General features: G+C 37.5%; 1 protein-coding gene across 1 annotated transcript; it reads right to left on the reverse strand.

Moving 5' to 3' along the window:
• Positions 1 to 2,144: 2,144 nt before the first annotated feature.
• LOC116159363 (putative vitellogenin receptor) lies at positions 2,145 to 23,677 on the reverse strand. Its single transcript, XM_031472327.1, has 19 exons — positions 23,559 to 23,677; positions 23,099 to 23,301; positions 20,620 to 20,750; positions 20,326 to 20,575; positions 13,822 to 14,103; positions 13,236 to 13,537; positions 13,002 to 13,189; positions 12,751 to 12,952; positions 12,396 to 12,705; positions 11,575 to 11,838; positions 11,380 to 11,524; positions 11,140 to 11,333; positions 10,939 to 11,091; positions 7,057 to 7,630; positions 6,912 to 7,003; positions 6,132 to 6,861; positions 3,534 to 4,479; positions 3,321 to 3,487; positions 2,145 to 2,384 (listed from the first exon to the last, which is right to left on the reverse strand). Coding segments are annotated over exons 1-19 (5,292 nt in total). The 5' UTR covers positions 23,561 to 23,677; the 3' UTR covers positions 2,145 to 2,227.

Genomic DNA, 23,677 nt, shown 5'->3' on the forward strand with positions numbered 1-23,677 from the left:
GAACTATTCCCGCCGTATTGGTTCACCGCCTCAATTAAAACGACACCGTTTTAATACGTTATAAACGTGTAAACAAATATAGAAAACGAGCTCCTGGGTATGGCTATAGCATGTGCAAAACCAAATTTTGAACCTGGTGGTAGTTGTGCTTTTATTTAGTGTTACGTATGAAATATTATTTAATTGCTTCCATAAATATGAAAGTTGGCACTGCACATCATGCACAAAACCAAATTTTGAAACTGGCGTTATATTTTCTTTTATTCCAAGTGGTTATGCAATCCGGTTTGTAAATGGTCGAGATGCGAAAAGGACACTGTGAATGTTGATCGATTCGACTCAACTTTTGGAATTGCGTTTGATATGGGTAAAGCTATACGCATATTGAATTTCATACAATTCGGTTCATAACTCACAGAGATGTCAAAAGGGCCTTCCTTATTTTTTGGGCTATATTGCCAATTCACGAACTCCGATCTACAAATTTGATAAGGAATCCACCTAGAAAATTTCATCGTAATCGGTCCATTCGTTATCGAGATGTCGTGCTAACGGACAGACGGACAGACACCGCAAAATTATAAACTCGCTAGAAGCTGGTTAATAAATACGCGGCACCGTTTGTGACATCACCTACCATCTTTGATGGCCGCTAAAAGACGGTACCGCTTTTGAGGAAACCTTATTTTATACATAAAGTAGGCAACACACAATACAACATCAAAAACGGCAAACTTGTGATACACATTAGGAAACCAAAAATGAACTTGAACCTTTGAATATTATATTCAAAGCTTGAACTAAATGGGAAAGCAGCATTATATTTCTTAAATTTTTCGGCAGGATTTATATTATGAAATATTTGTCCTTGTCCTTGTGTGACATCGAAGGGACTTCAGCGCATTTGTGTATGGCAGATTAGTATTCTATTAGCAAGTTTTAACTCCACCATCAGTAAGATCTCGTCGGTCCCGTTTGTCGGTACCCACCTCCAACGTCGTGTTCACCCGCACAATTCGCGTTTGAAGTTTTGACTCTCCCATTAGTAAGATCTTGTTGGGGGATTATACCACAGCTCCTTTGTCGGTACATAGTTCCGACATCCCATTCACCCGCAATTCGCATTTTCGTGAATTTCCCTAAAAACTCGCCACAGAATAGTACTCAATTTTTGGGCACTTCTCATAGCTCGAGCTTCTATTGGCGACACAAGAATGAGATACCGTGATTAGAGCTCTAAGATACCGTTGGGCTTGGGCGTCCAAAGTTGACTACCCCACCAAGACGCGCGCTTTGCAAAAGAAAAACCAAACCATCTAAAAAGCACGAACAGGGGTTACATTGGGCATCTTGTCTTGAATGGCGGTCGTGAATGCGTCGCTCCATAAATGTTTGTTGTTATTTTGTGTTATTTAATGCAGGTAGTAATTTTTGCATGTCTTTATATTGTATTTGTGTTTTGTATGCCACATTTTATGTTTTTTGTATAATTGTATGTTGGAATCTTTGTTTTTGAAATTTACTTGGTTTAACCGCAATGCAGAATCACATATATGATACTGTTACGCTATTGTTTGTAATGGTTTACGTTTTTGGTGTAATGCCTGCTTAATTTATGTTTATTGATGTTGATTAATTGGTCTTGTCCCTGAAGTAACATTCATATAAGTTTTCATTTTATTACCGATTTGTTTGATGTATGTATTGACTTGTTGTTTGTTACTAACAATTTTCTCCGTGAATGAAGCAGTCACGCGGGTGGTAAAAAAAACTGTAGTTAAAATTGAGTTACGACACCTAATTCCGTGATTGTCTTCGACATTCAACTGTAGGCTCGAAACCACGAAACCAGAAGCGGGTTACCCATCTTGCAGGAGCGGGATTACGCTAATCAAAGCTCTTCAGTTTAGAATCTATGTCCTATAAATGAGTGGCGATTTCCATATATGTTGTTTTTTGCCTACAAAGCCATGTAATTTTCCATCTTGCTTTTAACAAAAGGACTTTATTGCACCAAAGATGAGTCACATCCTGTGGATTTCACCCTTTCTTAGAATCTTGGTACCTGCTTACCTGACCCATAATCGAGAATATGACCGCCACACGAAACTTTGCCTCAACGCGCAGCACGATGCAATACCGTATTTGTAACACAAACATTTATTTTAGCAGCCGTACAACAATAACAAATATAACAATTAAAAATGTACCCTATATTTATAAATTATTACGAGAATAGTTTATTAGAAAGTATTTCATTTTGTTTCAATTGGTTTGTGTGCGTATCCAGAGGGTTGTAGAATTCGTGTTCGCTCGGATTTAGAATCACTTGAGAGGGAACTTCGTGGGGCTGACAACCATACATCGGATTTTGGAACCGCATGCTGAAAAAATGAGTAAGATATTGAAAGTGGTTACACAATCTATTTATTAAACAATATACTCGTAGTAGATACCTACGTAACATTCAAAATAGCGGCGATAGTTTTTTGATGTGGATAATTAAGATTACAGTTTCTATTTGTAGGCATTGTTGAATGAGAACTCAAAATGGCCAAATTGTGAATTGAAATGGCGGTCCAAATTCTTTTTAAAAGAAGAAAGAGTAAGTATAAAATGTCTTGCATTAAAATATAGCGCAATCGAATCTAAAACGGGATGTAAATGTTTTAGGGGTAGGTATCAAGTCAATAATTTTTTTGGTAAAAGATATCTTACCTTTTTATAAACAATTATGCATATTGGAAATTAGCAATAATCTAGCAACATTTAAAGTTGTAAATGGTTTCAATTGCAGTGCTAAGTTTCGAGTTAAAGTTAGAAATATAGCACAAAAAAATTTTTGGCGAAATTCCAAACAGAAATTTTCGTTGTGAACCAGTGGGACTGAGAGGAAATAAACGGTCTGTTATCATTGGAGGTTAGATGTGCCACGGTTTTAAGCGTGTGCAAATTCCATTTCATCATAATATAAAACAAACTTTATCCAACGTCTGCCCGTTGGCAGATTTTTGCATGATTCAAATGTTGATATGCGAATGGTGATCTTGAGTCACACTTAATGGGTGTTGACGATTTAAATGCAGATTAACTTTTCGCCACTGACCGTTGATGTTTCCCACATTCTGGAAGAAACGTCTAGTAACGACACGAAATAACGAAAGAATATTATGGCGATATCGGAAAAAGTAAAATTTCCGGCTTCGCACTAGCGGGAGCTAATAAAAATTGGCATGGTAACGTATGGCAACAGATTTTTGGGGTTACTGTAACGGTTGCTTTTTAACAGAAATTAGTAGGTGGGTAGGTACTATACATACCTGATGCTAAAACTACCGGACTGTTTCCTCTGGATGTAAAAGTATGCAGTGCTGGATAGTACCGCCAGAATAACCACAACAACAATAACAATGACTGCACTCTTGCTACCACTTTTGGCGTTTCCATCATTCATGTGATTTGCGAGGACGTATTCTACGGAGTTTATCTAAAAAGTGTGGTTAAAGTTAAACTGCCACATATTGATGGAGTACCTTCACTGCTTGGCACTGGTGATCAACTCCGTTCCAGTTTGGGTCACATATGCATTGGGGTGTGTTATTTTTTGGAACACACAAACTTCTACAAACGCCACCACAGACGTCTGGTACTTGCGGTTGCATAGAATTTTCATTTAAAACAAACAAACTACTAAAACTATTGTGTATCTTAAAGCTAATGCATGCTTGATAATTAATGTATAAAGGACATCTTGTGACATAACCGATGGGTGTATAAAAATAAATATGATCCTCAAATATTGATAACGTCGACGGATTTGTAAGGTTAGTAACAATTCTCAATTCGTTTTTTCCATCGTATGAACTTTTGAAAACGTTCCCTGAGCTATGAATATAAAATAGTGTTTGAGTATACGGATTAAAGTTTAATCCCGTGATCAGTACTGAATCCGTTTTGACTAATTTCTGCAACTGCGACCCATCCAAATTACATCTGTAGACAAATGTACCATACCATCCCAAGATCTGCACGCTATGAGTCGCGTAAAATAAATGTTTATTTACTCCGTCGACAATTAACGACGAAACGTTGTTGTTAATTCCGGTATCGATGATATGCGCGCACGATTTTTTCAAGAAGTTGCACATTCTAATCGCGTTGTTCGGGAATGAATTGTCCACGTAATACACATTCTGCGTTAACCAATCGACCGATAGTCTTCCCGGTTTTCCAACGTCTCCGATGTCTTCGATGGTGCCCGTTTCTACAATAAATCTATGCAACATTCCTCTCGATTCCGTGCTGAAATATATATATTCTTGTTCTACGGACACATCTAAACCGGTAATGTCATGTTCATCTTGAGCGTAGAGAAGTCGCAATGTGTAGGTTTTGGGTAAAAGTTGGAAAATTTCGTTTGGTGATGCAAATATAAAGGACACCGTCTCGCCTTCGCTTTTACATGAAGTCATGTCAGATCTGAAAAACGAACGCATATTACTATAAATTTGTAACGGATCTCCTATAACTTAGTCCGCAGTCCAATTCCTGCCTTTATTTTTTGTGGTCACTATTTATGTTATGTAGGTACTTGCGCGATTTTTAATTGGTATTTGGTAGATGCAAAATATCGAGAGTGGTATCGTTATAGGACCAGTTTCTTGAAAATGTTGTTGTATATTTTGGACGAATGGTTTCTGAGTACGGTCCTATCGAGTTAACTGCGTGTGAAAGTTGTCGGCGCCAGAAAGTCGTGGGAAGAGACGAAATTAGCTAAAATTACGTGAGGGTCCGCCGTTATCGAGTCTCCTACGCACGTGGACCAGTTTTATATGACTATTTGGGTTTCGAGGGATTTCATTGGTTGAAAAAACCCTACTGATTGGTAGAACAGATTTGAATGTTCGATGGGCGTAGTTTTAAAATGTAAATGTGCCGGAAGCTTGGTTGCTCTAAGAGAGTCGTGGGGCAATTCAGAGCAAAACGACATAGCTATTTGTGTTATGTTTTTTTTACTAAACCGTCTATGGATAGAATTTCAAAAAATGCCTATAACCTTGGCATTGCGCAATCTGCGCATGCACACACCTGATTTTTACAATATACGCTGTTTACCTTTACTAGAAGCATCTGTGGTTAAAATTTCAACAAAATATATTTAAAAAATATGAAATATGTAAAGGCCTCGGACGGTAAATCAAATGTTTTGCATTACAGATTCAAGAGTTAGGGCAGCTTAGGCTTTACAAAAATTACAGGGTGTCGAAATTTGGAAGACCGATTTTTCAATAAATTATTTCACTAGTGTAGTGTAGGAAGAATAATCTGTAAAATTGTAAATTGAAAATTGTCTTTTCTGCGTCTTTTAATTTCTATCAAGAGTTGTTTACACAATGGGTTCCGGATGTGCAGAGACGAGATTTCGTTGTAACTAGGGCCAAAGTGGGTATTTGAAATAGACTTACCTCTCCAAACCACTGAATAAGCGCGAGGTCTTTCGGTAGTGTAAGAAATGCGGGAGATTTTCGGGATTGATTCGGTCGTGGACAAGTAGATGATTAGTACGTGGTCCATCAGCTTTATTTCGAGCACCAAAAGCGAGATTAGGGGGGTTTTGTGTCAAAAAATTGGCTCTATTGACAGCGATGGTTATAACTTCGGGCTATTTTTATTATGTGCACATGTTAAAAAAAATTGATTACGCATGCGCGGACCCAACTTTTTAACTAGTATAGATGTGGTCACTCGGGACCGACGAAAGCGCATTTTCCCCGCACAGAATCAGTAGTAACTCGGGAAGGATGTGACTAATCGTTCTGGTCTCGGGGCTGTTCTACATCGTATAAGAAAGAAACCGAAACGAAAAAGCTTAAACTGGAGAGCCAGTACTGGTACCGACCTCGGTACAGACAGACAAGGTGCGGACAATAGCTTCCATTTTCTTTTTGGAAAATGCGCTAAAAAACCAAGGAAATTATTACGCATGTGCAGTCATATAGTTCTTATTTTTCAACTCAATTTTTCTGAAAATTCAGCGGAAGAAATGGATTGCGCAGGTGCGAACATAATTTTCTAATTTGTAGATTTTTAGCGTAACTAAATCTGAAACTAATCCCTAGAATGAAACTCACCTTAGAACAAATCCACTGTGACAACTGCATTTGTATGACCCATGGGCTTCGTGACAAATCTGACTACACACAGGGGGTTCAAGAGAACATTCAGCTAAATCAGAACAAGTACGTCCATCTCCTCGTAACTTAAATCCTTCACCACACTCGCACTGTGGACCGGCGGGCGTTCTGCGACAAATTTGAGAACAAGGATTGCTATCCTTTAAACAGGACGATGAACAGGCGCCATTCTCGTCCGAACCGTCATCGCAATCATTCGCGTCGTTGCAAACCAAAGACCTTTCGATGCATTTTCCGTTTTTGCACTGATACTTATTGCCACAGGTAGTGAGAGATTTATCTTCGAAGGAATCCAAAATATGGGCACAAACATTAACGGCTTCGTCAGATCCATCGCCGCAGTCGTCAGTGTGATCGCACAACCATTGCGAATGGATGCAGTGGCGATTGTTACACTCGAATTCGTTCGTTTGACACTTAGTGCAATTTTGCTCGTCTTCGCCACGCGGACAGTCTTGGACACCATTACAACGCACTCGAAGGGGCAGGCACGTTTTGTTTCCAACACAGTGGAATTCGTTTAAATTGCACATTTCCTTCAGCTCTACATTCTCACACGACTCCTCATCGGAGAAATCTCCACAGTCGTTTTGCTTATTGCACCTGAGCATACTTTCAATGCATAGACCATTATCACATCTAAAGTTTGGAGAGGCGCATTCATCACCTGTCAATTTACAAGGCAGGCATAAAATGAACCCATAACATACAACTTACCATTACAGTTCGCGTGCTCGTCGCTTTTATCCGGACAGTCATATTCTTGATCGCACATCCATCTTTTTGGAATACACGCTCCCGAAGCGCATCTGAAATTCAAACACTAAAGAAATTCGCGAATCATTGAGTAGCAACTACGTACTTAAATTGATCCAACCTACACTCAAAATCTTTGCAATTTTCTTCATCGCCTCCGTCCTCGCAATTTTTGCGGGTATCACATACATACTTCTTATCTATGCAAACTCCATTGGAGCATCGGAAATTGTTTGCAGGACAGCTTACGGCGTTGATATCGGTAGAGCAATTCTCTTCGTCCGATTTATCAGCGCAATCATTGTTTGCGTTGCACACCAGCTCTTTCTTAATACACTCTTTATTTCTGCACTGATATTCACCTAACGTGCAAGCTCTATGGAAGGTGCAATTTCTTTCGTCCTCTCCAAACACGCAGTCCCTGTGTTTGTCGCAACGCTTTTCGCGCGGAATGCATAGGTCGGATTGGGGGCAGTAGAATTCGTACAGTTCACAATATGTCGATTTTAGGCACGTCTTCCGATCGGACTGTAGCTTTAAACCGTATGGGCACAGACAAATGGCGGATTTGAAGTTTGGTATGCAAACATGAGAGCAGTTTCCGTTGTCTAGGAGACAAGGATGAGGATTGACTTTGCGTGGAATTATAGACAGGATGTGCGTTATTTTATCCGGTGCATCTGCAATTAATAATAATTTACATGAATTTCAAGGGCTGAAACGACAAGGTGCGATGTGCATTTGACATGTCATTCGTGATTTTTAAATTTGTGCGTTATGGTTTATAGCCGAGTTCCTTCGAATACGACCGTGTCAACTAACCTCAAAAAACTTGGTCAGTTCCATTTTAGGAATACAGCCGGGACGCGTAGCATCAATCGTTCGAAACGTAGTAGTAAAAAATAAAAATTGTGCTTCACGTTAGCTGCCGCAATGTAAAAATAAAAAATCCCAACAGAGAAATATATATCTATGTATATACTTGTATATATAATTTGATGATACAGCCACGTGTACCCACTAACAAGACGCAATGTAACAGGTTTCTGCTTCTAACAGCCGATATCTATGGTATCCATATGATGTACACACAATCGAGACATGTATGTGAGTACACGCGGCTGAAACTAGCTGATGGTCCGAGACCCCACTGTGGATACACGCGGCCGTTAACATGGATTCTGCGTAACACCACATCGGTTACACGTGGCAGTTAACGTGTTAACAAAAAAACAAGAAAATGTATATTGCACTTCAGGTGGTTAGTGTCCTAAAACGTCCCTGTCAAGTGGTAGTGATCATGTGCCTTTGGTTCGTTTTCTACATCAGGTTCTCGCAAGTATAACACACTGAACAAGACATTTTTATACAATGTAACGTAACTGTTGCCGAAGCAATTAATATAATCGGTACCCCACAGTGTAAATATCCAAAGAAGCGAAATGTTTGCTTTACAAGTTTTCGGGTGGAATATAATGGTAGTGGATCACTATTTTATATAGTTCTACCTTTTCGCAAAGATCTCCGTTTTTTATTAGGTTAGATGTATGATTGAAAAAGTGTAGTGTGTGTTTACCCGTTGGTAAATGTCGTTTGCCGCCTTGTGCGTAGAGGGGCGGGTCTACGGGAGAGCCCTACCTATGCCGAACTCGCCCTCGGCTCGCTCGGCATTGATAAACGAAAAATGCGAGCCATTTTCGTTATGAGGAGGGCGAGCTGGAGCTACGCCGAGCGAGCCGATGATTAGTATGCGCTTCACATTTTGTGACCGGAATCGTTTATCAACCCCGAAATTCGGGTTGGCGGTTGATTAATGCCGATCTCACCTTCGGTTCGATTGGTATGTAAGGTGCGTGGGTTAAGAATCGTACGCCCTAGATCACCTTACTTTGTTAGGAGAAGAGTAGTCGTTTTGAGTCATCCGCCATTTCGATACAACCGCGTTTGTTTATCAGATGTCGCTTATTTCAATTTATCATGTCTTACACAATGTGAGTCTAACGACGGTTTTTGTTTTTTTTAAAGCTATTTCGGGAGGATCGCCGTTTTTTATTAGGTCGGATGTATGATTGAAAAAGTGCAGTGTCTGTTTGGCGATTGCCCGTTGGTATACGTCGTATATGCCACTGTGGAAGAAGAGAGGAGAGTCTAAGGGAAGGCGCGAGCTATGGCTAACTCGCCTTCGGCCCGCTCGGCATGGATGTACATAAAAATGTAGTGTGTTTTGGCCGTTGGTAAACGTCGTTTTCCAACGTGGACGTAGAGAGACGAGTCTAAGGGAGAGCCCGAGATATGCCGAACTCGCATTCGGCTCGCTCGGCATTAATCTACAAAAAAGTGTAGTGTGTGTTTGGCCGCTGGAAAACGTCGTGTGCCATCGTGGACGAAGAGAGGCGAATCTAAGGAAGAGCCCGAGCTATGCCGAACTCGCCTTTGGCTCGCTCGGCATTGGTGTGCAAAAAAGTGTAGTGTGTGTTTGGCCGCTGGAAAACGTCGTTTGCCACCGTGGACGAAGAGAGGCGAGTCTAAGGAAGAGCCCGAGCTATGCCGAACTCGCCTTCGGCTCGCTCGGCATTAGTGTGCAAAAAAAGTGTAGTATCATAATAATAATATTTTTCTTGTAGGTACCTACTTTTAGATATTTGTGAAGTGTGAACGTCTTTTAGGTATAGATATAGCTTCACTGAAGTCCTTAGAATGTACTTTATGTATATTTGAAGCGCAACTCTTACGTATTAACTTTGTTTAGTATTAATGAGAAAATATAATATACTTAGGTCGTATGTTGCTATATACTTGGCGTTAAAAAACACCCTCGCTGATTGTTACCAACCGCAAAGCTTAAGTTAATGCTCTAAAAAGACAATTTAGACGACTACTCGTGTTAAGTTTTTCATATTTGTGTTAATTTCCCTTAAAATAAAGTCCCGACCTAGGACACCCCTTTGTTTATCTTGAAATGGACTCTTCCATCAGTTTGACGTTTAGTTTTCTTAAAATGGCGGAAAATTCTCATTTTAAGGAAATTAAGGAAAATAAGCCTTTTCGTAGCGACAAAATGCTTCCAACACATGCGGATGGAAATTTTAGAGAGTTTAAGACCCCTCACGGACGTGCCCGGCCCTATTTAATTCAAAATCGCTATAAAAGCGCTTCATTGATGACGTCATCGGTGCATGATGTAAGGTTTTTTTGCAAATTTAAGTGAGTGAACAGATCAAATTTTGAGCATATGAATGTCAACTCAACTTTTCACGGAGGACCCGATACCGTTGACAAACTTGACGGACGGCAAAACATGCCGTCAAGCTGTTTCTACCATTATATTGAAATGTTGACTTACCTAGGTATATTGAATTATATTGAATTAATATTACGGTTGCATGAAAAATAATTTATATGATTTTAATATGAAAAAAAATCGGTATCAATGAACCTTGATTGCGTTATAATCGAAAGTATCATCCTAGATAACTTCGATTATTTTTTATTTTACTGCTTCCAATGCGACAGACAGACATAGTTGTGCTCGTGCTACAGAAAAACGTAAAGTTTTTCAACTCGAGTTCGCTACGCTCATGTGTAAATTGAACGAGAGTGGAAAAACACTTTCTTCTTAAGTTTTACACACAATAACAGATTATCGTATACAATAATGAAGTTTGACACATAGCAATCTCGATGCGGGTATCTTTCAATTTAAATGTCATTATTAATATTAACGCAGTAGTTGTTTTTTACTTTCCGCACTAGAGAGGAAAATCACATTTTCTTCACCCTTTTTGGAGACGAAAGTAGTATCGTTTCTAAAGTTGTTTCAGAAAAATAAATTTTGATATTATGTGCACGAAACCCAACATTTATGTCAATGATGCTAATTATTAATGTACCTAATCTTTTATCAATCTCAAAATGGAACTTCTTAATTCCGTATGTACAGTTGAAATAGTACAGAAGAATTGTATAAATAATTACGATCGCAACATACCAACGTCCAGCGTCTTGATGTTATCATTCGCGTTCATCTTATCCGCCCAAAACAATTTCCTCGAATTTTCAGTTGTCCAAAATATATTTTTGTTTAAAGAAGCAAAGGTAATTATAGGCTGATGTGGCGATTGGAAACCGTGCCTGTCGTCACCTGTAACAATAATAACTGTCGACCTTGTTCATATACATAATGTCCCACCTTCAACGCTAGTACTTTCCATAACGCCATTGCCAGAATCTGCCCAAAATATCCGGTTGAGCGTGGCATCGTATAATAAATTTATCGGCCCCATTAAATGTTCTTCCTGAATGTGCACTCTGTTGGTACCATCCATGTTCATCCGGTCAATATGTGCTAGATGATTGGGATGCTGGAACGCCACGAACATAACTCTAAAATTTCATCATTGATAAACCTGCACAAATAAATTGCATCTACCCTTCGTTAGGTACAAGCGATATAGACGTTGGAGTTTCATCTGCCATATCGCTGAGCAAAATCGCTCTGGACATGCTGTTCAGGTTTAATACTTCGACGGTCGATCGAACTGAATCGCACCAATAAATGTTATTGCCTATCGGATCTGAAAAGGTACGTTGACTAACCAAGACCAAGAATACATGGGATTCTTACCAAAATCCATTGACGAAATGTAATCAACGCTCCTTGGATGCATTACGTTTTCTCTCAGGCCATTTTGCAAATCGACGGCAATTATTGTACGAGTATGAGCTTCGCTCGCAAACAAAATATTATTATTACTGTTGTATGTTAAGGCTGTAATGTTGCGTATTTTAACGGGAGATATCGTCAAGTTATGTTTGCCCATTTCTTGGTAGAGGATTGTCATCAAGGTGGTGTTGGTTGATATGACCAGCATTTGGTCTTTGGCAGCGGCTAAAACACATAACTTAATTATAGAGTGGCAACTTAAAGTAAGCACGTAACAAATGGAACAAAATGATGGTGAAACAGCCGGTTAAGTTAAGTGTGGGAACGGGAAAAGAATACCTATTACCACGCAAAAGCCAATTGCATGCGGTAGTGGTCCGCTAATTTAAAAAAAACCTAGTGCTTAGTGCAGAGTGTGTGCTATTTTGTGGTCTAATAGATATGACTTATGACGAATTTTATGCTTCTAGATTTGTATTATTTTTATGTCAACGTTTGTATTGTGTTTCTGACTGGAAGGAGAATCCATTCTCCGAGGTGAAAAGAAGTATGCACGGTGCTTTATTCTGAATTTCAACCGTGTACATCTCACATCATATATGCGGTCAGGACCTCAAATGGATATATAAATTACTGAAACGTGTGATACCGCTAAAGAACGTAAACGACAACCGAAAGCTCTACCATCTACGAAGAATTTATTGGTCTCGTGCTCAGGAGTGGATTACGGAAACAAATGTGGGAGCATATACCATGAAAAACCGGACCTTAGAAGTGCTTACCTCTGCAAGTGTGTTTGTCATAACCAAGCATTTTATTCTCTGGACATGCGCAAGTGTAGTGGCTTCCGCTAAGAAGGCATATATGACTGCATGACTTTAAAGCGCATGGATTTCTCGACATGGGTTGTGCTACGGGATGATAAATGTGCACTCCATAAATATTCTCTTTTTGTTTAATAATAACATTGTGATTCTTTCCTGTGAACTTTTCGCATGACTCTATGGTGTTGGATGACCAATCAGACCAGTATACTTGGTTTCCAAAGACCGCCAGCGCGTACGGGTGTTTCACTATCCTTTCTAGTATCACCTACAAAGCGTCTTTAATTTGCAGTCTTTATAAGAAAATACATACGCGTCGGCCGGTGCCATCAAGCTTGATGCTTTGAAGAGTCATAATTTTTGCGTCAACCCAATACAGTCGTTCATTAGGAATATCGATAGCAAGTCCATTTGGCCAGTAAATTCCATTTGCGACAAAGGAAATGTCATCAGTCCCATCCATTTTGGCTCGTGCAATTTCCGGCCGTTTTCCCCAGTCCGTCCAGTACATGATTCTGAAAGTGAACATTCCAAGTGGACTTCATAGGATAATTTGAAGCGTACCCTTTTTCTGGATAAAGTACTATTGATCGCGGATTTTGAACGTCTTGGTTAACTAGCACTGTGCAGTACATTCCGTCGTTAGTACAAACTCCAATGTGCTTCAACTCGGCGTCGGTAAAGTAAATGTTTCCGGTCATCCAATCAACTGCCAAATCTTCGGGAGTATCAAGACCGGATGAAATCAAAACCTACAAGACGCTAATTTATTTGATCCCTCCTGTCTCCTATACTCACTTGCTTATGAGAACCGTCCAACAACGACCTAACTATACTTTCGTGCCCGGCCATTATTTCCGTCCAATAAACGTACCGTCCGTCAAACGCAACGCCAATGGCTTGAGATAGATTTTTTACAATGGGGAAATAGAGCTCAGAATCGAGATAGTAGCCGCGAATTTCGGTTTTAGAACTGAAGATCATAAGCGGTTCTCCATCTCGAACTCTGCAGGTTCTGTTATCGGCCTCTAACTCGTAATATTGGTCACAAAAACACTTGTACGAACCGGGAGTGTTTTCACATTTTTGATCACATATACCTGCAGAGAAAATTAAGTCATCATAGAGTCGTTTGCACAAAAGATTACCTTTGCGTTACTTGATCGTGAACCAATTTTACAAGAGTTCTGTGGTCATATGGGTGAGATAGAAGTGGTAACAGTTTGAAATACGTATAATTAGAAATTGGTTCACAAACCAGTGATGTAAAGTTTATCTTTGATGCAAACGACTGTAGGTATTCAATGAAAAAAGACCCGAAAATCCAAATTCCAAGTGAGAGAATGAAATGTGTAAATTTTGAATTTTTATGAGTAATACCTACCGTAAATATCACATTCATTTACTTCCGTACAGTTTAAGTGATTACTACTCAAACTGTATCCTTCTGGACAAACACATTTGGCCCCTAATGATGTCATTACGCACTCATACTGACAGGATAAACTTTGGCAGGTTGCGTCAGTCTTCATACATAAGACAGATTTATCATCAACATCAGAGCATTGCGTTGATCTATCACAGAATACGTTCAAGGTTATACAGGTACCGTTACAAAACGTCAGCCCTTTGCCGAGATCGCACTGAGACGGTTTTAGATGAACACCTAAAACGTAAAGTAATTGTAGTTGTAGGGAGATTAACATAATCTTCAATATATCGTTCGTGAAAAATTTCAGGTGTAAAAGTAGCCTAGTAACTCTTCAATCAATTTCTCATTTAAAATGTCTCTCGCCCAATACAATACTAATTAATAATAATAATAATAATAAGCATGAAATCAAGTGATTAAAGAAAACCTTCGGTCTGGGAAACCACTCACGCTATCGGCTTCAAATATGTGTAACGGGAGCCCGCTACGCCGTTTAAATGTTTCGAATTTTTTAACAATTTTGTCGGATTTTCTTTTTAGTAATCGGCCGTGATTTTATGACAAAATTTAAACAATTTCGTTTCAATGTTCGAATGGTATCATTAGGACGACGTCTGTCTTGATATCGCTCAATGTACGACAAGCACGTGCCGCGATTCTGACCAATTTACCATATCCATTAAATTCCAAAAATCTTCATGGGGAAACCACTGCGAGTCAGATTTCGGTTATCGAAAACCTTATGTTATGCTATAACAGGTGCGGATTAGTGTCGCTAGATTCGTTTAAAAGGCGGACTACTAAAAAAGAAAATTTAAAAAAATGGTAACAATTCAATGAAATGAGAATTTGGAACATTTAATATCAAAATATGCCAATTTTGATTCTCTATTAAATGCAACAGTAAGAAAATTGTCATTTCGTTAAAAAACTGTGTTTGAAATATCTTAAATTTAGATCTCCATAGGTGCGGTTGTACGCAACTTAACTTTTTTTTAAGTGCATTAAAAGAAAGCCCTATTCTTTCTCTATGGACTGGTAAAAATGGATTGCCAACAATAACCAAGGTATAACATAATAACTTAAAAACCATAAATTGTAGATATCGACATTGTGGGTATCAAAAGAGTTGATATTTTACGTAGAATCCAAAATTGCCATAAAAAAAATAGGGGTTGCCATTTAAAATAACGAAGTTACTAGCTACTTCCGGTATGAAGTGTCACCATTTTGAAAATACATTGATTCGGCCTTAAACTTCTAAGTACAACTTTTCAAAAACCTACCTATTTCACTTTCTCAGAAACATATTTACTTAACTAAAGTTCCCAAAAAACATCCTGTATATTGAACACTTACCGACATATTCCAATTTTCTAAAAAACATAATTCAAGTGCATTTCCACCAGACATGTTCAAATTTACCAAATAAATTCTCAATCTGACTTGGCTGGGTCCCCGATAATAGGCCACCCACAAAATACACCGTTAATGATACCCTGAAAACAAGTCGGATCGCCGCCACTGGTAAAAAATTCAGCGGCAAACATTCAATAGCCAGGCTTTATCAATAAAGGCGCACCTTGACATAAGGAAGGCCGAAGACGTATAATAGTCGAGCAACAGCTCCGATTTTGATAATTTTTTTAATGCGTGTTTTTTTAGTATTATTCAAAATCAGAAACATCCGAATATCAGAAAGTAATTTTTTATATTGTTTAAACAATAATAGCAAAATTTACGGAAAAAAATTATGTTAAATTTTTTTGCGATATTTATGAAAATATAAAATGTTTTTATTGAAAATTTAATATCAACGGAAAAAAATTATGTTAAATTTTTTTGCGATATTTATGAAAATATAAAATGTTTTTATTGAAAATTTAATATCAAAAATTTCTCTTGCAGTCGTGGTTAATAATTATTTATATTGTTTAGACAATAATACAACATTTACGGAAAACATTGCTTTTCTAAATGCGCAGAGAGACTATTAGTTCATCAACTTATTGCACGCCACGGGGCACTTATGAGTATTTACTTTGAATTTTGCAAATATAAGCATTTGCTTACTTATATTCATACGGGCCAATGAGAGTACTCAATGAACGATTGTTGTTTGCTATATAATCGGAAATCGAATTGTACTGCGAGTTAGTGCCAACATCGATGCGGTCGTGTATGTTATAAATTGTGAATGATAAATAATTGACTGTTATAGGTAAATTCATCCACTTCAAGACTGTAAACTTACATTACAGTATTTTTAGGACAAAATCCCATTTACGCATTTAGAAAAATGTGGTATAATGGAATGTTACATCGTGTTCTATTAGCAAAAATTGCGTTTTTGTTGATATTTTGAGAATGTCACTGTCATTGTTTTTTTTTTGTTTTCACCATTGTAATCAGCGTAAAAAGACACATTAGTTCTCTAATTTAAGAGTCTTCTGTACCCACCTGCACCCAATGTATATTTCCATAAGAGCGCCCGCCATAAAAACGCGAGTTGTTAAAAAAAAATTTTTTTTTAGAATTTTATATATTTAGACCTTTATCTACAAAATGACTATTTTTTAAAAAAAAAAGTTGATAGCAACTGAATGCAGATTGCACCGATTATTGCGCTAATCTGTTTTAGTTTTTAATCTCGATCAAGACGATTTATGGAAATAAGCAGACAGTTTTCTAGATTCTAAACATTACCCCAAAAAATGAAATCATATTTTTTGTAAATAAACTCTGTATCTTGGCGGGCGGTAAATCAACAATTTGAGTGTAGCAAGTGGCGCCGCTGCACAGTGTCGGCGGGACCTAACTAAGGACCAAGACAGGAGTTGACAAAGCAAGAATATCAATTTGTCACTTGCAACTATAATGTAAAAAGTTGCGTGTAGGTAGGCTCTTAAGCAGTCTTAACCGACCGTACATCTCTTGGGCAACGTTCATTCTGAGGCCATATACAATATTATATCTAAAATGGCAAAGTCGAAGTGTAACTTTTCTGGCGGGAATTCGTGTGAGATGAACCGCACAGTGGCGCCGCGCATTGTCGTTTTTGCTTCGGCGATTCTTCGTCACTGCCTTGATATAAACGCTACAGACATAGTGGTATACTTTCAAGAATTGGTAAAACTCGAGTTTATGCATTATATTCTGGAAAACTTAAGAGACGTTAATTCACATTATTTGTATCTTCAATCTCGTTTTTCTCTCCATTGACATAAAAACTGGTTTTTAAGGTTAATTTTGCAAGACAAGTAATTCTTATTTTAGTGATCCAGTTTTGTTACACACTGACAAAAAAGCCACGTAATAACGCAGCAAAAAAATAAAACTTAAAGATTTAAATACTACTTGTGTTTTATTATCATAAAATCACAAAATATCAAAAAAACAGTGTTTTATTTTTTTTTAATTTAGGTTGTTTCCAGCCAAACCGAAAGTGAAAAAAATTGTAATTATTGTCAATGAATTTCCTTTTACTCTAAATTGAAAAAATAGAGGTAATAACTTCAGCGAACAATTCATAACAAGTAACCGATGAAGTGGTAATTTATACTCCCTCGGCATTTAAAATCACATTTCCTTTTAATGGAAAAACCAGACTGCTTATCTAAGAAGTAATTTTATTAACATTTCCATTGTTATGGGCCGCAGGCGTCGCACTTTGTTCCTTCTTAGCAGTTTCTTCGTCGCTGTCTTGATATAACGGGAGTAGTAGGTATATTGCAACAATTAGGAAAATCAATACGCAAAATTAAAAAAAAATTTACCAATTCTTGTAATTGTACTTGCTCTCTAGCGTTTATATCAAGGCAGCTACGAAGAAACGCCGAAGTAAATACGACAATGCGCGATACCGTACGGCCCATCCCACACGAATCCCCGCCGGAAAACTTACGCTTCAACGTTGCCATTTTTATTTAATTTATTGTTTATGGTTGGTTGCCTAAGTGGCAGTAAGCATCCGATTATCATTACTTTTGTCGGTGAACTTACCAAAGAGGTACTCTTTGATCTTACCTCCGTAAAATTATTTCGGCGCAACGTATATCGTAGGCGATACAGGAGTCAGGACACGCTATACGCATTAAGAGATTCTTGAAATTCAAAGGGAGGCGATAAATAAAGTTCGCAGTCGCAAGATATCACCCGCTGTATGTACCTCCGTGGCAATATATCGGCGCAACATATCGTCCCAGTATGAACGGCGCCGGCGCCTTGTAATAACAAAGTTAGCAACAGTGCAGACTTGAGTTTTTTATGTTTTTAGTTTTGACATTTAATTAGTGGCCAATTTAGAGCTCTTTAATTGTGGCATGCTATGGATATCTATTACTTTTATTAGTGTATCGGGAAATTGACATCAACGTAGTTAGACATCAGTTTTCAAAAAAAGAAAAGAGCGGCAACGTTTTTATTTTCCCAGATGCAGTTAAGCTCCTCCCGAAAAATTCCCGGCAAATTTAAATGAACATTTTTAATTGGCCGAATTTTAAAAACCTGTAACACGCGCAACTATTTGCTTCCATTTATAATTGCCGTATCTGAATTGACATCCGTAACGTCAAACCTGTCATTGCGTTTTGTATTTGTCTTGCCTCAACTTGCCCTTAATTTCTGTTACCCATGATTAGTGGAGGGAGAAGTTAAGGCCTAACCGGTTGCCACCCTAAAGAAATTATTATTCACTTCGAGTAGTATTAAGCGTTTGGTTGAAGTAGTATGTAGTAAATCAATAAACAGTTGTAGTTCAAGAGTGCTTTCTTCAACCATACCCAAAAGTTATATACAGTCCACTACTTGTAACGATCGACAATAAACAATTTCATTTATACGAACAAAATAATCTGTTTGAACTTAATAAACAATTTGAAACTATGGACTGCTGTGCGTTGAATGGTCAATATTCAAAACATAACACTTTATAACTTAATCATACAATGTGACATGCGATTTTAAATTTCATGGTTTTTATAATTTTTGTGACAGTGAAACGGGTCTGCTATTACATCGGCCAAAATTTATTGGGAGTGGCTTAACTGCATCTGTTGAGTGAACAGCATTGAGTTAGAAAACTCTATGGTGAACAGATTATAGTTGTAACTAATTAGAGGCAAAAAGTCGTCAAAGTGTCACTAATTTTTTTGACATTTCTTCACCGAGTTGATAGATATGTAATTTGCCCGTTTGGAATCCACTTGACAGGAAACCTTAAGGCGTGGCGCACATTGAGACGCACGCGGCGCATGCAACGCAACCGACGGCCACACACGCTTTGGGTACTGTTGAAATTACTAAACAATATGTGTCTCAGACACTGTGTGGCGTCAGATATGAGTCACGTGGTATCGTACATTGCGCCATAATATGTGTTTGCTCCTTAATTCCGACAGAATACAACGCGTGTGTGGCCGTGGGTTGCGTTGCGTGTCTCAATGTGCGCCGGGCTTTAAGGTCTGTCATTTGAAGAACATTCTTTAACAAATGTTTGGACTGAATTTCTGCATGAACAACCCACATTAATTCGGACTTTTTTAGTTTTTCCCACATTCTATCATTATGAAACAATTCTTTCCTGTCGGTTCGTTGAAACCTAAAGATCTCCGACTAGAAAAAATGAAAAAAAAAAGTTTTTTTTTGCCTTAAGGCGCATTTTCATGAATTGATCAGCAATTTTAAAAAATACCTCTATAAATAGCGAAAATGCGAACATGAATCACCAAGGTTTTTCCTGATTGAGGTGGCAGAGCTATAAGGTGCCGAATGCAAAAAGAACGAAATAAATTTTTTCGATGTAGAGCTCCATTGAATTATAAGAAGTATATTAAAAGCAGGTAGACTACAATTTCTTATATTTGGTCAAGTTTTCCTATGGTTGTCGATTTCGGAAAGATGATGGAACGAGATATTACGTTCCGAAATCGATAACCATAAGAAAATTTTAGCAAGAAATTCTAGTCTACCTGCTATTAACGAATTAAATATCTTGAAAATTGTAGGAATACTTAGTTGGCCTATAATAGCGCCTTCCAACATGAGTTGGAAAATGCGCTAAAAAGATTCACTGTCCCCAGTATCTAACAACTTAGAGAGGTACCGTGTTTTAAAACAAGCGCATGCTAGTCATTAATCTTTAGAATCTAAAGTAGTTGCTACTAATTCTTAAGTTTAATAAATAAACTTTACTTGTAACAATAAATATAGCGAACGAACTCCTGGGTCACTGAACCTGAAAAAAGAATTGGAAAATTCGAAACCGTTCGCAAGTTATCATGGACACGGACGGACGGGCGGACAGAAAGTCTAAAATCATGATGAACTCGCTTGGGGGCTCGTTACTAAGCTTGCAGTTTAAATTTGATTTGTATAAGTCATCTGTAAGCTATTTTGATCTCAATTCACCTCCTTCAAAATGAAATACGAAATAACAACGACTGAATAAGTACTCACCGCAATTAATCTCATCGCTTCCATCTTTACAGTCCTTATAACCATCGCAATGCCACTCCTTGTAGATACATTGGCCACTTTTACATTTAAAACCAGTACACTTAGCATGCTCACACCCCACCGTCTCATCGGATCCATCCAAGCAATCTTCTTTACCATTACACACCCAGTCATCCAGTATGCACAAACGATCCGAGCATTGCCACTTGCCTTTACCGCAATCGTCCGACGTGTGTAATTGCGAAATGTTCTGAAATCATATGTTGAGGGAAAAGGGCGATGTCTTTCAATTACCTTGTTCGGTGTACAATTTTCTTCGTCGGAAAAATCGCCGCAATCATTCTCGTCATCGCATATGTACGATTGACTTATGCATTCCTTGTTTTTGCAACGGAACCAATATGGCTTTTCACATCGATATATATCTGTGAATAAGAGGGTTGTTAAATTGTAAAGAAAATCCCGATATGAATATAATTTAGTTCAGTTGGGTTGCTTGATTGGTTAAATTATGGGTTAGGGCACACTTTTCCCTTTGAGAGAATAGACCATTGCTGAGTGAAAAGACTTTTTGAAGAAAAAATTGTAATTCCAAGCATTTTATTTTTTACATTTTGTTACAAAACGATATACAGGGTGGTGACTTAAGTAACGCATCATAGGGATTTCAATGTAAAATTCATAACATGCGATTATTGGCTCCCCAAATTATTTTAGAGCAAAAATGTATTAAGGTTTTTTGTAGAAAAAATTTTTTTACGTCAATCAACCGTATTAGTTTTCAATTTTTTGCATAATAAGGACGGCAAATTGGAAAAATACAACCTCCATCTTTTTCAATAATCTGTGATGCCATGGAATTTTATAATACAAAAACTACGCCAATATCTGTCATGCCATGGAATTGCTATAAAACAAATCAAATTCTATCAAAAAGTATTATATTTAGAACATCGAATTCAACATAAAGAAAGGCAAAATCACTAAAAACGGTTTCCTAATATAACAATTTACAATAAATGTTCGAATAAGTCACCATTAACTGCAAGACAGTAACCAAGTCGATCATAAAATCCATTTCGAACTGCTGCTAATTGATAACTGGATATCTTTTTGTTTTAGACAATTCCATGGCATCGCAGATTATTGAAAAAGATGCGGGTTTTATTTTTCCAATTTTCTGTCTTTATATGAAAAAAATTGAAAACTAATACGGTTGATTGGCGTAAAAAAATGTTTTCTACAAAAAACTAATACATTTTTGCTCTAAAATAATTTGGGGCGCCAATAATCGCATGTTATGAATTTTACATTGAAATCCCTATGATGCGTTACTTAAGTCACCACCCTGTATAAGTATATAATGATAATGATGGCGCATCACTCCGTCGTACCGTTGAATAAAAACCTTATTTAATGGTCGTACCTAAATAAGGCAGTCAAGGAATTGCTGCAGTGGCAAGTAAAGGTCGATAGTTAATCATTGGAAGTTATTGCGTAACGTTTTGAGAATATTTTTAGGGCATTTTAGAAAAAAATAATATATTGGGTTGCTGTCCGGCTGAGATCTCAGAAATTACAATAGCTAGAGAATTCACTAAAGCCTTTCTGCTATAGTGTAGATGTGCAGGTCTAGTCTATTTTGAGTTAGATTACTCGTGTGGTCGATAATTTTAAACTTTGCTAATAATGCAGAAATTCACCCCTCCATAAGCTTCGATCAGTGGTATAAGAATGTAAATGTATCACGTTTCGTTTATTCGACAATAGCGCGCTTAAAATTTGGCCATGGACAATATCCAGCTCACCTATATAAATTAAAAATAATCGGGTCTCCGGAGTGCGTGTGCGGGAACATAGAAGCTCATTTAAATCATATCTTCCTAAACTGCAGTCAATATGAAATCCAGCGGAAGCTATTATACAATAAACTGACACAACTTGGTATTATGTTTCCTACGAACATGGTACAAATCTTACAAACTAATAACATTAATATATACCTACATATAAGGCAATAATTGAATACATAATTGAATGCAAATTAAAAATTTGAATGGAGAATACGAGAGTTCCTATCCGTTTTTCCCCCTTTCCTTTGTGCGATACAACCCATTTTCCGATGGCTGATTAATCGTTTGTGTGATTGCCCCGAATCGTGAAGCGTGTGGCCCTGTGATTCCTTAGTACACTCTTGTATTCCCCCACGTGGCTTATGGGCTTTGATCCCGAATAGCCTAAATAAATAAATTTTTAAAAAAATACTGATCTGCATTACCAAAAATGCGCATTTATGCATATGCTGATTTACAACTTGTTTTAATTACAACTCTAGAGGGTGGTTTTTAGGGGCGAAACTGTTTAATAAATCATAAATTATGTTCCTTAATGTAGGTACTTCAATTTTATTTTTTGTTTTTAATCGATAACACGCCCGAATCTACAATAATTACCTTCGAATAGGAATAGTTTTCACTCCCAAAAAATGAAAAAATACGAGGCAACTCCCGGCATAGAGGGTCAACTTTAAAGTAGAAGAAAGCAAAACTGGTGCGCTGTTTGGAAAAATTATGCGGCATTGTTTAAACTGCATAAAGATATATCTATCGTCAACTGGTCCAATAATCAACAATATTAAATACATAAGTCTTTATCTATGCCAATAAATATTGTTCACATATTATTGAAGTTGTGATAAACAATTTCTATTGTGGTCATCACAAGTTGGTAAAATTTTGGAAAGCGAGAGCGCATGAGAGATGATTTGACTTACCACAATCCCATTCATCTGATTCATCGATACAATCATTGAAGTCATCACATCTCTTAGATATCGGAATGCATTCTTTGCTAGCATGGCACTGATATTGCGTACTAGGGGCACAAATGGCCTCCGCTAAAGATTCCCAAGTGAATAATACACACGCGGCGCTGATAAGAGCGATTTTAGCGCAACTCCCATGTAGAGTTATACACCTGTAAAGTAAAAATGCTGTATCAGAAAAGAAACATTAGCAGGTCGATGGTAAGAGATACCTTACTTCAAATTTTTGCACTGCTGAGTTATATGAATTCATTACCTGGTGACGTTTACTAAGTTCTGTAGAAATAATGTTTTTTTTATTTCCATCACCAATAGACAAATCAAAAATTTTAACCCACTGCTTGCTCATTAAATTGGTGTCGACAAACAACAGAAAAATGAAAAATTTGTTGTAGTATTTAATACTTACATTACTAATAAATTAATTAAAAACACACGTAATTATAAAATTAACCACTCGCAAGTACCGTACAATTGAAACTAAAAGGAGAGAACATGCATAAGAGTACAATGAAGCCTTTATCTCTT

The sequence above is a fragment of the Photinus pyralis genome, unplaced genomic scaffold, assembly GCF_008802855.1.
Source record: "Photinus pyralis isolate 1611_PpyrPB1 unplaced genomic scaffold, Ppyr1.3 Ppyr1.4_LG1, whole genome shotgun sequence".
In the NCBI taxonomy this organism is placed as follows: domain Eukaryota; kingdom Metazoa; phylum Arthropoda; class Insecta; order Coleoptera; family Lampyridae; genus Photinus; species Photinus pyralis.